This window comes from Ctenopharyngodon idella, chromosome 16 (genome assembly GCF_019924925.1).
Source record: "Ctenopharyngodon idella isolate HZGC_01 chromosome 16, HZGC01, whole genome shotgun sequence".
Taxonomy (NCBI): domain Eukaryota; kingdom Metazoa; phylum Chordata; class Actinopteri; order Cypriniformes; family Xenocyprididae; genus Ctenopharyngodon; species Ctenopharyngodon idella.
Window position 1 is genome coordinate 34143486 of NC_067235.1, and position 15545 is coordinate 34159030.

Here is a 15545-nt window from a genome sequence, read left to right on the forward strand (position 1 = left end):
TCGTGCACATGTTTTAGTAAATCGAGGGAACGAATGAATAAATCGTACGCATGATTTAACCTACTATTTTTTTCCTGCATGTCATGTCCGGGGCTCCGTACAAATATGTTGTCGTCTGAGACAGAAGAGAGTAGCCAGTCAAGTAAACACGCTCTGCTGTAGAGCAGTTTGTCCGTTTAGGGCTGCTGTAGAAACATGACAGCGCAAAATGGCGACTTAACATGATAGGGGACCCGCGGTGTATGTAGATAGAAATGGCTCATTCTAAGGCAATAAAAACATAACGGTTCATTATGTAAGGTTTTTATACACCACTGAAAACATAGTTATGTATATTATATTGCATTTCTGTCAATAGAGCCTCCTAAAACTTACACATTGCACCTTTAAACACGATTATTTTAAAACCAAGTTGAAATAATGCGGACTGACGGCTTCAACAGAAGCAAATACCATGTATAGATAGATAATGGTGGAGCATGAAAGGCTTTTGACACTTACTTTACACCGTAGAGTTGCACACTTTCCCAGTGGCGGGTCCACACTTGACTCATTCACGGGTGGCGTGACCAAAGGTCTGTCACTGTTGATGTCCGGTTTGTCATTGATAGGGTTTTTGTATGAAAGCACCTGTTGAGGAATCTGGTTTCAGGCGGTTTTCCGACACAGCAAAACACGACGTCTAATTCGTTATTACACGGCTCTCTGAAGTAATTGACGTTTGATTAATCAATCGCGGCATTCAACGGTCTCATATGTTTCCACAGCAACGACGTCATCTGCTCACCCGGGTAACTTAAAATGGCGCTATTTTTGCGTCTTTCGTACACCTCGTTCTTTTCGTACACGCAACTCGGTTATCGATTACAGTAAAAATCATTTATTGATCATGGAAGCAGTGATTCATAAAACGATGATAAAATGATGGTAAAGAATTATAACCAGAATACTTTCTAAAGAGGCAATTCATTAAATATTTATCTGTATTTTAGGTCTAGCTCATTGTCTTTATATAAAAAAAAACTCTGTCACCATTTTCTATTTCAGAAAGTCATCTTTAAAGCACGGAACAAGTCCAACAAGAACTCTATCAAAGACGCACCAAAGAACAAGAAGAAGAAAGAGAAAGAGATGAGTGATCAAAAGAGCAGCGAGAAGAGCGCTGAAGAGACGAACGAACGACGGGAGGAAAACCTGAATGCAGAAGTGCAGAGTGAACAGAAGGAGGACAGAGAGGAAGGGAATGAGACAGAGGAAGGGACGGCTACAGGAAGTGAGGTCGGAGCTGACAGGGAGAAACAAGAAGAGGTGGGCGGAAGTAGCGAAAGAGATGCTGAGGAAAAGGTAGACGAGAGTAGTGTGAAAACTGCTGCTGAAATGGGGCCGTATAAGGACAAAGCAGCACAAGAGACAGGACAACAGGAAGTGGAAAAACAGGAAGACGAATCAGCCAATCAGGATTGAGGATGTGCTCACACCCACCAGGCCAATGGAAGTGGACCTTTATGAATGTTAAAATGCTACCCTGCAAAAAAATCACTTTGCTAATCAATATTTTGTCTCGTGCAGTATCTAAACATCCTTGAAACAAGATCAGTCTCGTTTCAAAGATCTTTAGATACCCAAAGAGACAAAACTACTGGTTGACGTCGTGTAGCTTACAGTTTCAGACCTCACCTCCTGTAACCAATGCTGAACATTTAACTCGGCCGATCGAGGTCTTTAAATGAGCCGAAAGGACTCCGGGATCCTGGAAGAGGGAGGAGAGATGGGAAGAGATTGTTATCGGTAGATGCACTGGATGGGAAAACCACATTAATATTTAGTTGATGAGCCCAGAGGGACTCGAAGAGGAGATGGTTACTGTTGCGAGAAGCAATCTATTGTGATGTAAGGTGCATATGTTTGTGTATGTTTTTGTTTACGTTTATATGAATATTTCATGTCACCGTCCAAACAAAAGGTTCAGCTTCTCAAAGTTTGAGAGAAGATACTCACCTGAAGTTTGTTGGTTTGGTTGTTAACTTTCTGGTTTAAAGGAATAGTTCACGCAGAAATGAAAATTCTGTCATCATTTATTGTTGTTCCAAACCTGCATTACTTTATTCCATGGAAAAAGTGAAATAAGTGAATGAATGTTGTATGGAAACCCATTCCTGCCACATAAGAAAAAAGAAAAAAATCATAGAAATCATGAGATAAAAAGTAAAAATTATGTACTAACTCATAATTATGAAATGTCAAAATTGACATACTAAGTTCTAATTATGAGATAAAAAGTAGAAATTATGACATACACTCAAAAGAAAAAACTGTAAGCCTTTTTTAAAGATTGAATGAATTTCAATTTTATAGTAAAATTCCATTAAATTTAATTGAATAATTATTTAATTATTATTTATTTAATTATTTATCTCATAGTTCTAATAATGAGATAAAAAGTAGAAATTATGACATACACTCAAAAAATTTAAGCCTTTTTTAAGATTTAAGAATTTCAATTGTATAGTAAAATTCCATCAAATAACTGAAGAATTATTTAATTATTTATCTCATAGTTCTAATTATGAGATAAAAAGTAGAAATTATCATATAGACTCAAAAAAACAAATTTAAGCCTTTATGATTTTTTAATTGTATAGTAAAATTCCATCAAATTTAATTGAATAATTATTTAATTATTATTTATTTAATTATTTATCTCATAGTTATAATTATGAGATAAAAAGTAGAAATTATCACATAAACAAAAAAAAAGCCTTTTCTTAATTAAAAAAATATGAATTCTTAATTCATAATATGAATAATATGGTGCTATACTATACAATTGAAATTTGTAAACCTTCAAAAATCTTTAATTTTTTTTTTTGAGTGTACTAAGTCATAATTATGGATTTTACTATACAGTTTAAATTAGTAAATCTTAAAAAAGGCTTGAATTTTTTTTGGTGTGTAATAAGTCATAATTATGAATTTTACTATACAATTTAAAGTTGTAAATCTTAAAAAAAAAAAGGCTTAAAAAGTGTATTAAGTCATAATTATAAGAAGAAAACTGACATAAAGCATGATTATTTTCTTATGTGCGATAATCCACAACTGTTGAGCTCCACAAAAGCATCAAAGAAGCAGTACATAAATATATTATTTTGCCCAGTATGTGCGTACAGTATATTTTATGCTGATTAGAATATTGCATCGTTATTTAACCACAAGATAAATGAATAAATTATCCATTGAATGTCTTATGCAACAAATGGTGATTAAATGATGACAGAATCATGATTTAGGGTGAATTATTGCTTTTAAAAGAGGCAGATGGTATAACAAGCTTGAGTTTCTGTCAAGTTGGGCTTCGGTTCACTTTTACATCGAGACAAGCTGCTATAGCAAATGTTTTCAACATTGCTCTAAGAGGCAATGAAGCATCACAAGTGATTTTGTTTAAGAAAGAAGACACCAGAAGGATGAGATATGCTCACCAACAGATAATTTCCCTGTTTTAATTAGCAGACGACTAAGTGGCCGTTCAAACAGGACCTTCTTCTTGTGTTAAAAACAGCGGAGCGCAACAGAAGGTGTGTTTATAGGCACATTAACTCACTGACACCTGCTAATGTTCACCTCAAGATGTTCATTCTGACTCCTGATCCAGATCCCATCCATGTTTTAAAACTGACACTGATTTGTTGAACTAATTCATCAAGATGAAATCAAAGTAGAGAGGGCGGTTCGAACAGGAGGGGTTACATTGGTGCCGTGACCCGGATGGGAGTGAGGTTTAGGGGGGTGTAACGGAGGTCAGTAAGAGCTGTGCGTGTAAACCTCACTTCCCTGGCCTCAAGAGACGCACTAGCAACTGATGCTAGAGACTGCGGTCTTTAGCGTCCTTGTTAGCGAGCCCGCCTCCCATGCCAGAGACCCTGGTTCGAATCCCGCTCAGAGTGGGTCAAATAGGACCAGTGACACATTTACTGAAAATAGCAAGAGAGAGATGTGGCACATGTGTGCATAGACCAAAATTAAAATAATAAATGGTTAAAACTGAAGTTTTTATAATATTTCACTGCACAGAGTTTCCATTATGAAAATTGCATTTTCAGAGGGAGGCGAAATGAGTGAAACTTCATGGTGTTACAGACCGCCATCAATTTTCAATTTGCATATGAAAATAAATGGATACGTGGATAATCCATAACAGACGGTTGTGATGGGATAGAGGGGTTATTTCATGACAATGATATTATTACCATGATCATCTGGGATGTTTCGGATTTAAAGTGAACAACAGAAAATGAGGACGGTTCGAAGGGATAATAATGGGGTTATGGGTTCACACGGTTCTTCGGCTTTCATTAATGAGGTGAACGTCTTGTATTTCAGACATCACATCCCATAATCCAACTCAATCACAAGACTATGGTTTCAGATAGAAAGCATTATCCTGTCTGACTCACGGTTTAGGTTTTGCATAGACAGTGTTATTAAAAAAAGAACAAAAAGTATGTGTTAAAGAAAAAATACTCATTGTCATATTATCTCTGAATCCGTCACTTTTTCCATCAGCTTTCTGTTAGTCAACGCAAAATCTGCGCAGCGAAAATCTTGATTGCATGGATTCTATTGAAATTACTGAAATTACTAAAACAGTAAAACCTAGTTCACACCAAGAATGATAACTATAACGATAACTATATTTTTGTCCACACAGACGAACGATAATGGTCTGTTTATTCTGCAGTTTCAAAGTGTGTACAACATGTTTTTGCTGTTATTGTTGCATTTACACGGCTTTAACCAGCTGATGTTCTCAGCATGCTATGTTTGGAGTGAATAGCTAGTGTAATCGATCTAATCTAACAGCTAATTTAGCTGACGAAGTCAATATAGTGGAATAAAAACAACGGCTAGTCTTTTTCACTGCAGCTTCAAAGGAAGCAAGACAATGTTGTCCAAACTAGCGTTGGATACCTGAGCTAATTTTATTTTACACTGTTTGCTAGCCTGCCATAATGATCTCAGCGTTAATACTTCTCACCATTTATTCTGAAGGTATGACTGATTGCTTTCCATATATCCATTTTCTTTAAAGTATCCTTGAAAATGGGGTTTGACTTGTCAAACAGTGGTGGATTTTTCAGGACTTCTGCGATTAACTTGATGTCCGCCATTTTAAATGCGCAAGCCCTTAAATTAGAACGGATTCCAATTGGCTGTCAGTGTTTTATCATTCAACAGCTGGAAAAAATCATTCTGAAAGTGATCCCAACGATATTGTTTATCTATATCATTATTGTTATCGTCGTGGTGTGGACAGTGCTATTCTTTTATATTTAAAACGATTTTTAGAACTATATTTTTATCGTTATCTTTATAGTTATCGTTCTTGTTGTGAAGGGCCTTTAGTCTCACTTAAAATGTCATTGCATTAGTTAAAATATAAAACATTTACTTGAGAAGAAAGAGAGCGCAAGCACACTTTACAAGAAAAAACATTGCACAAATAGTTCAAAACCACTTTCTGGTTGTCAAATGTTAGCAAGATGAATCAAAGAATGTGCATTAAGGTTGGCATTTAGGGTTGCCAGGTTTGCGTAACAAAACTATTGCTATTCAAAACCCAGCCAATTTACAGCCAAAACTAGCCCAAAATCGCATTCTGGGGGGTTCCCCAGTAAAAAAAAATTAGTTCCCGCGATGGGGGAGGGGTCACTTCAACCTGCGGCAACAGTGTAAAAGTAGCCCAATGCCGCAGGAAAACCGCGGACTTGGCAACTCTGTTGGCATTAAAGGCTATTGTGACGTATATGCGAGTGAAATGCTTCTCGAACAAGAACAAATGTAGGGCGGGGCTTGATTTTGTCTGTGGGGAATTGATTGGATGGTTGTGGTTTGCTATTGGTGGATCTCATGTGAGTGACAGGTTGCCCCACCCTCATCATTAGAGAAGAGAAATCACTGCAAGAGTTATTTTGACTCAAGATTACGAGGCACATGAAATTAAAACAATACTTTTAAAACAGATAAATCATTTATAATAAATACTAAAATATTCCATTTAAAAATAAGAATCAATTTTGATATTACAGTGACTTTAATAAAGTGAATCTCATTTTGATTTCATGTTAACTTTTGTGCATCACCTGAGCTGTGTGTGTATTTTCCATCAAGTCAGCATTGTTGCGTCGGCGTCTGGTTGTATTTATAATCTGGGTTTGCAGTGTCAGGGTTTTTCCAGCATGTGGTCTTCAGGGAGGGCGTGTGTGCGGGTCTGCATTAGCTCTAATGGCCAGAGGGGTCACGTTTAAAATCATAATGGCTTTTCCGCTCCCTCCTGCTGGGAGACACGTCTCCAACGCAGCCTCATCAGAAAGGACGTCCGCCCAATAAAAGATGCCGGCTTCAATCTCTCCGCATACGCTTTTAAAGAAATTCATTTTGCACTTCCTTCGTTTCCTTGCTTCTTAGACGATGGCGGTCGCTTCTTTTCAGAGCGCTTTCTGACATGTTGTCATTATAATTGTGCTTTGTCACTGCAATGCTGTTGTTTGACTGTAGCTGGAGGGGGAAAGGGCTTGTTTATCGTTTTAATACATGGGAAAGACAGATTCAGCCAGAGACAAAGACATTCTGTTTTTATTTTCAACACACACTCTTAGAAGAAAAGGTTCTATATAGAAGCTTAAAGGGTTCCGTCAGGCACTTCATGATATATAGAACCATTTAGGAGTCCCATCAGGGATCATTTTATGGATTCGTTTAATTAGTAGTCGTAGACACCTATTGTAATCATTGGGGTTCTTATTATTCTTCTTCCGTTTCCACTTTTGAGTCCATGGCAGCCCATAGAACCGCTTGCGGGAAAGTTATGAAATTTGGCACACTGATAGAGGCCAGTTTGAACTGTGTCCATAACAAATTTGGAGTCTCTAACTCAAACCCTCTAGCGCCACCAGCACTCACATTTATGCTAAAAACTTTTGAACCGTAAGCACCCTATGATGTCATTTTCCGCCATTTTTCCGCCATTTTGAATTTTCCAAAAAAACTACTTTTTCGAACTCCTCCTAGGCCGTTACTCCGATTTTCACGAAAATTGAATCAGATCATCTTCAGACCATGCGGAATTCAAGTCGATTTGTCGAACCGTTTTCGAAAAGCACGCAAACGAATTTTACGTAGTGCTTGTGGAAATAGACGTAAGGCTTTATCTCCTCAACCCTTTATTGTATTCAGACCAAACATGGTCCATGTCATCACAAGCATGACCGGAGGTAACATGTAAAAAAGTTATAATGAAATTTCGGCACAGCGCCACCTACTGGTCCGGAGATATGAAATATTGCTCTTTTTGCTTATAACTTCTGAACGGTTTGTCCAAAAATCATAAAAGTGGTCTCGTTAGAATTGGGGCATCAAGCTGAGTCGAACGACATCCAACTTTTCCATATCGGCCAATTTGCGCGTTAGCCATTTTGAATTTTGGCATAAAATGCTGTATTTTATGAACGCATTAGTGTATCTTTACGAAACTCGGTATGTGTCTTCGGCACTATGCCCTGACAATACTCCAAAAGTTTCAGGGCAGCGCCACCTTGTGGTCAAAAGTTATAATGAAATTTACAAAAATGCTAATAACTTCTAAATAAATTAAATTAAATGATGGTCTTTTATGGTCTTAGCAGAGAACATAGATACCAATTTTGCTATATTTGGCCAAACTTCCTGTCCGCCATTTTGATTTCGATTGAAATTTTTGATTGAAAACATACTTTTTCGAACTCCTCTTAGTCCGTTTGTGCGATTTTCACCAAAATCGAATCGTATCATCTTCTGACTGTGCTGGCAAAAGTTATGGATTTCATGTTGATAGACGAAACTGTTTTCGTATACCGCAGCAACGAATTTGAGGCATGATGCCAAAACGACTCTTGAGGCTGTATCTCTGCAGTGCTTTGGCATACTGACACCAAACTTTGTGAGTGTCATTGTCACCTCACTCTGACAATACCACATTAATTTGATCACAGCGCCACCTATTGGTCGAAAGTGATAAACCAGTAAATCATTATTATTAACTGTATTTATGATTTTTCAGCTAATTTTGATCTAAATGACCATAATAGGGCTTTAATTGCTCATTTTTGCAGTTGGTCTGATGCTCCCAGCTTGTCATGACTTCTTTGTGCTTGGCCCCTTAATTGCTGTTTGCAGCTATATTTATTTTTAATTTTAATTAAATTTTATTTAATTCTATTGTAAACATACTTTATCACTAGACATTTCTCCTTATATAGAGCTGTTTTGGCATAAAGGGTCGTTTAAAATTGAGTCAAGAACCCTATAGAGTTCTTTATAGAACCTTTTTTAAGAGCGTGTTCAATCTCACATGCAGACAAATTTTTTCAGTCATTATTTGCTATGAATCACAAGGCCCATGTGGAATCTGCAGACATTTTGAGGTGGTAAAATCTGCAAAAATTAGATTAAAACATGGTAAAATGTGTTAAGCAGAGCTGAGAGTTCTACAAAAAACATTAAAATTAGCCAAAATATTTAATAAAGGTGAAGAAGTTTGTGAATGACGGGCGTTCCTATTCCCGCGGACATCTGTGGGCGTAGATTCTGCGTGGGCCTGTTTATCTCTGACAGATAGTAATTATGTTACAGTATGTGCTAGTATGCATACTGCTCTACTGTCAGCATCTGCTCTGATAAGCTTGGCTTGTGCTCTCTATTATCTAGATTTAGTTTCTTGACTGAGTTCAGAACAGAACTCCGTATTGTATAATATATAAATTATGTCGATAGTCCACTTTAGACTTTCTACGAACCACAAGTAACTTTGCAACTACATGTCAGCTAACTCTCATCAGAGTATTAGTAGACTGTTAGGGTTAGAAGAATAAGTTGACATGTAGTTGCAAAGTTACTTATAGTCAGTAGAATTTCTGTTGAAGAGCATCAAAATAAAGTGTTTGCAGATAACAAGTCTACTAATACTCTAATGACTGCTAGTTGACATGTTGCAAAGTTACTTATATAGTTAGCAGAATGTCTAAAGTGAACCATCGAAGTAAAGTATTACTACTATTTTAAATAGAATGTGAAAGAGCATAAAATAAAGCTCAACACAGGTAAAAATCACTGTTACACATGGCTTTGAGTAGCAAAATTCACTGACTGCAGTATTTGGTAACATTTATTAATATTAATCATTGGGAATAGCAAGATGACATCTAGTATAGATATGCACTGTGTACACGACCATTCAAAAAATTTAGATCGGAAAGTTTTTATTTTTTTTATTTGGTATAAATTACAGTTTACAATATATTTGCATAGAAAACAGTTATTTTAAATCGTAAAAATATTTCATGATTTTTACAGTATTTTTGATCAAATAAATGCATCCTTGTTGTTTCTTTAAAAAAACATTTCAAACAGCCTTTGTTCTGCCCTCAAACCCTGTTAAACAAATACACACAGCAGCTAAACATATCTTTGGACTTTGAAGGTTCAAATAATTCATTTAGACACACTTCATGTGGTTTAACGGTGATGAATGGTTAGTGTGTAAAAGTAATGTGAGCTTTACCGCCTACCTTTTTTTCCAATGCAGATTCAAATGCACACAATAGCAGGCATGACATCAGCGAGTTTATGTACGGTAAGTCCGGTCTATAGGCCTGCGGGGTCAGCGGGGTCAGCCCGTGGGTTGGTGAGGCCACGTTAAAATGAGCTATTAGAGAAAAACAAGGATGTGGAAGAAATTACGAGACAGGATCAGTGAAATGATGCTGAACAATATTTACCCTCCTCTTTAGTATCGACAGGGCGAGCTTTGAGTCACGCAGAGGTTGACCCTCGTCTCCTGTAGCTTCTCGTGTCACATGCTAAGAGACGTGTTAGTTCGTCAGTTATTTAACAGATTTTAATGTATCCTGCAATGGATCACTGTAGCTCCAAATGCACATGCTCCGTCCATTTCCTTTGGTTCCTTTCTTGCTTTTCAGAAGATAAAAGAGTCGAACATGCTGCATTTCCCCCTCAAACAGCCGGCTGGTGAGACGTGTGAAGCGCGCTTGTATATCTCAAAGGATTTTTCGCCATTTCTGCCTCCATATTTGCAGGTCGCTTCTTTGATTGTCAGCCACTGTTGTGCCATTGTGAACATTGATCAATGTTTTTCATCGTTTGTATGGACAAGCAACATGATAATGTCATCTGTACAATTTGTATAATATAATAAATATGATTTATATTTGATTTGTTTGGGAGTTTTTATTTGCTATAATATATGTCAGCTTCTACAGCCGAAAAATGCTGTGACTGACTCCATAACCTGTCCATAAATAATCAGTGTACAGTTCTGAGAGCATATTTAACATCCTAAGTATTTACATTCTGTATCTTTTTTAATAAAATCATAACATTTTATGCAAGGCATCAGGCGTTTCCATCACACGAAAAGACAGACACGACACTCGTTTAGGTGATTCACATCGTGCCCCTGTTGCTTTGCATAAAATTAAATGATATATAGAACAATAACAAATTTTTAGATAAAATAAAACGTATGTATGACCCAGGATCTGGGTAACGCAAAAACGACCCAAACGCTGGGTTGTTACATCTGACCCAGGATCTGGGTAACACAAAAACGACCCAAACGCTGGGTTGTTACATCTGACCCAGGATCTGAGTAACACAAAAACGACCCAAACGCTGGGTTGTTACGTCTGACCCAGGATCTGGGTAACACAAAAACGACCCAAACACTGGGTTGTTATGTCTGACCCAGGATCTGGGTAACACAAAAACGACCCAAACGCTGGGTTGTTACATCTGACCCAGGATCTGGGTAACACAAAAACGACCCAAACGCTGGGTTGTTACATCTGACCCAGGATCTGAGTAACACAAAAACTACCCAAACGCTGGGTTGTTACATCTGACCCAGGATCTGGGTAACACAAAAACGACCCAAAACACTGGGTTGTTACGTCTGACCCAGAATCCCAGAACACAAAAACTACCCAAACGCTGGGTTGTTACATTTGACCCAGGATCTGGGTAACACAAAAACGACCCAAAACACTGGGTTGTTACGTCTGACCCAGGATCTGGGTAACACAAAAACTACCCAAACACTGGCTTGTTACGTCTGACCCAGGATCTGGGTAACGCAAAAACGACCCAAAACACTGGGTTGTTACGTCTGACCCAGGATCTGGGTAACACAAAAACTACCCAAACACTGGGTTGTTACGTCTGACCCAGGATCTGGGTAACACAAAAACGACCCAAACACTGGGTTGTTACGTCTGACCCAGGATCTGGGTAACACAAAAACGACCCAAACACTGGGTTGTTACGACTGACCCAGGATCTGGGTAACGCAAAAACGACCCAAAACACTGGGTTGTTACGTCTGACCCAGGATCTGGGTAACACAAAAACTACCCAAAAGCTGGGTTGTTACATCTGACCCAGGATCTGGGTAACACAAAAACGACCCAAACGCTGGGTTGTTACGTCTGACCCAGGATCTGGGTAACACAAAAATGACCCAAACACTGGGTTGTTACGTCTGACCCAGGATCTGGACAAACCCAACGGTTGGGTTAAATGTTTGCCCAACCTGCTGGGTAGTTTTATTTAACTTAACTTAAATGACTATATGTCTGGCTTTAAATGAACCCAAAATAGGTTGGAAATTAAAACACATAATTACTAGAGGCAACAATAATAATCAAAAGGTGAACAGTTATTAATAAGTAGTTCCTACTAGTAGTTCCTTATAGTTAGTAGTGGACTATCAAAATCGACTTTCAAAAACCACAAAATTATTTGCATAAAGTAAAGGAAACCTTGTGTTCAGGATCATTAAGATTTTTTTAGCATTGCTTTCATGACAATATAAGTGCATTTACCCCAATTATAGCAGGCTACATTACAGTAATGAGAATCATCTTTGAGGAAAAAACAACAAAATTACAAAACATTAAGGGAAGGGAAATGTGCATAATTGATACCAAAATACTGTTGCAGAGCAAAAAAAAAAAAATCTTAATGGTCCTAAAATAGGCTTTGTTTTCTTCATGCAAAATGTAATTGCATGATTTTAGGTTGAAATGTGAAGAGCAAGTTCTTGATGTCATGCAGAGAGACAGCAGCAATTTGTAGCTCCATACAAATCAGAATTAAACATTTCACAGTCAGGCTGCATCCAAATAGTATGCATTACTTAGTATGCATGTACTAGCCTATAGGAAAGTATAAGCTTTTTAGTCTGTATTTAAAAAAAAAAAAAAAAAACACCATTATGGGGACACCACATCTCAAAGATTGCTTGTCAGATTTATTTATTTTGCTGGAAATAACAAGCAAGTCTCATTCTTGACCCATTATTTGTTATATTAAAAAATGCACTTTTTCCGCAAGTAATGCAACAACAATACTATACTACTGTTCACAACATTAAGTAAAAATACTTTTTTTTTTTTTTTTAAATGCATGCATTATATTAGTGCAGTATTCAATAATCCAGTATTCCATTCTGAACTACATACTATAATGTGAGACATATGGATACTAGGCTATATCTGGTACGCATTGCCACAGTTCTAAACATCTCTGTCAGACTAACCAGAATCACATGTACATCAGTAAATCGTCAGCTGGTGTATAAATGACCTCTGCTGAAGCTCTTTGGGACACAGACAGTCTTCAAACACAACAACCTAAACACACGGACCCCCACAGCACACGAAATCAATGCCGTGTCCATTACCAGAAAACACTAATGACACTTCAGTGATGTAGGAGAGAGAAGAGGACGATGAATAATGTATAGACGTTTTTTCATCTGTAACATCAGAGAGCATCATTATCTGTACGGTCTTAAAACACGCCACATTTTATGATTGAGTTTTGAGGGGGGGGAAGTAAAGCAACTGTTTACTAAAGTAACAAATCAGTATGTAAAAGCTGTGTGAAGGAACACAGTGCCATCTAGTGGCTCTTGCATGTCTGCACTTCATGTAAATAAACCACAGTATGTGAATATCAGGATCCCACTCTTTCACGAACACCAGATTTAAAGACTGATTTAAAGACTTTTTAAAGCACCTTTTATTTTATATTATTTCATACATATATATATATTATATATAAAGGAAAATCCCAAATTCAGTATCTTAAAAAAATTAGAATATTACTTAAGACCAATACAAAGAAAGGATTTTTAGAAATCTTGGCCAACTGAAAAGTATGAACATGAAAAGTATGTGCATGTACAGCACTCAATACTTAGTTGGGGCTCCTTTTGCCTGAATTACTGCAGCAATGCGGCGTGGCATGGAGTCGATCAGTCTGTGGCACTGCTCAGGTGTTATAAGAGCCCAGGTTGCTCTGATAGTGGCCTTCAGCTCTTCTGCATTGTTGGGTCTGGCATATCGCATCTTCCTCTTCACAATACCCCATAGATTTTCTATGGGGTTAAGGTCAGGCGAGTTTGCTGGCCAATTAAGAACAGGGATACCATGGTCCTTAAACCAGGTACTGGTAGCTTTGGCACTGTGTGCAGGTGCCAAGTCCTGTTGGAAAATGAAATCTGCATCTCCATAAAGTTGGTCAGCAGCAGGAAGCATGAAGTGCTCTAAAACTTCCTGGTATACGGCTGCGTTGACCTTGGACCGCAGAAAACACAGTGGACCAACACCAGCAGATGACATGGCACCCCAAACCATCACTGACTGTGGAAACTTTACACTGGACCTCAAGCAACGTGGATTGTGTGCCTCTCCTCTCTTCCTCCAGACTCTGGGACCCTGATTTCCAAAGGAAATGCAAAATTTACTTTCATCAGAGAACATAACTTTGGACCACTCAGCAGCAGTCCAGTCCTTTTTGTCTTTAGCCCAGGCGAGACGCTTCTGACGCTGTCTGTTGTTCAAGAGTGGCTTGACACAAGGAATGCGACAGCTGAAACCCATGTCTTGCATACGTCTGTGCGTAGTGGTTCTTGAAGCACTGACTCCAGCTGCAGTCCACTCTTTGTGAATCTCCCCCACATTTTTGAATGGGTTTTGTTTCACAATCCTCTCCAGGGTGCGGTTATCACTATTGCTTGTACACTTTTTTCTACCACATCTTTTCCTTCCCTTCGCCTCTTTATTAATGTGCTTGGACACAGAGCTCTGTGAACAGCCAGCCTCTTTTGCAATGACCTTTTGTGTCTTGCCCTCCTTGTGCAAGGTGTCAATGGTCGTCTTTTGGACAACTGTCAAGTCAGCAGTCTTCCCCATGATTGTGTAGCCTACAGAACTAGACTGAGAGACCATTTAAAGGCCTTTGCAGGTGTTTTGAGTTAATTAGCTGATTAGAGTGTGGCACCAGGTGTCTTCAATATTGAACCTTTTCACAATATTCTAATTTTCTGAGATACTGAATTTGGGATTTTCCTTAGTTGTCAGTTATAATCATCAAAATTAAAAGAAATAAACATATGAAATTTATCAGTCTGTGTGTAATGAATGAATATAATATACAAGTTTCACTTTTTGAATGGAATTATCAACTATAAATCAACTTTTTGATGATATTCTAATTATATGACCAGCACCTGTATTTTACACTGGTTTTAGCCTAGTTTTCCTTTTTTTATGAATCATTACTTAATTAAAACATTAAAATACAAAGAGAATATTATATGTATGAATTTTAAAATTAAATAAAATGGAGGGAATTGTTAGACATTAAAAAATATTCAAAATTATATTTGTTAATCACCTGTACAGGGTATCTGCAGGGTTTTAAAAAATCATTTTAATCATTTTAAAACCCTTTTATGGTAATATCCTAAACCATAAAATGACTGTAAAAATGACAAAAACAAGTTTTATAAAAATATAAAAAATATTTATTAAAAAAAAGTGTACATTTCAGCCTAAATATGATTATACTGTATATAATATTCTAGATATTTTATTATTCTACATTTTTTTGAATGCACATTAGCTTTATATCAATTGATCGTTTAACATTTACAACAAAGCTGTGTAAAAATAGCCTATAGGTTGGTCTTTGCGTTGGTCTGATGCGCTGAATGAAAATGTGTCATCACATTTTGTGAAAAGATCCAATGGACCATCTGATATATGGAAGGCCATAAGAGCCAAAACGTGAAACTAACATCTTAACACATAATTGTGTGTTAACACTGCTTAAACGATTCATCTCGATTTGTGGATCGATTCTGAGATTTTCCGAATGCATCACGATTCTCTCTCGAATAGCTTCTGAGCTTAGTTTTTAACAGCAGATGGCGCTCTAGGCTAGTTTTTAACCGCATGCTCAAATGCTCCCGAAGAAGAGCGCTCGTGCATTCGGCTATGTATTTATACCTCAGAATGCTTTTATAACGCAAGATTAGTGTTAACAGCCCACTGTAAACACCCTTGTAATTCGCTTCAACCTTTTCGAATTTTATGAATGATTATTTTATAGAAGGTTTAATTGGTGTGTGTAAGGAATTAGAA

The 15545-nt window shown here is 37.4% G+C and overlaps 1 protein-coding gene across 3 annotated transcripts in view; it reads left to right on the forward strand.

The window, feature by feature from the left end:
• LOC127497896 (raftlin) overlaps positions 1-10269 on the forward strand; it is a 98885-nt gene extending 88616 nt beyond the window's left edge. For all 3 annotated transcript variants that reach the window (XM_051866677.1, XM_051866679.1, XM_051866678.1), the window contains exon 9: positions 1048-10269. In XM_051866677.1, the coding sequence (XP_051722637.1) occupies positions 1048-1464 (417 nt within the window). In that variant the 3' untranslated portion in view covers positions 1465-10269. The remainder of the gene's footprint in view (positions 1-1047) is intronic.
• Positions 10270-15545: the final 5276 nt, after the last annotated feature.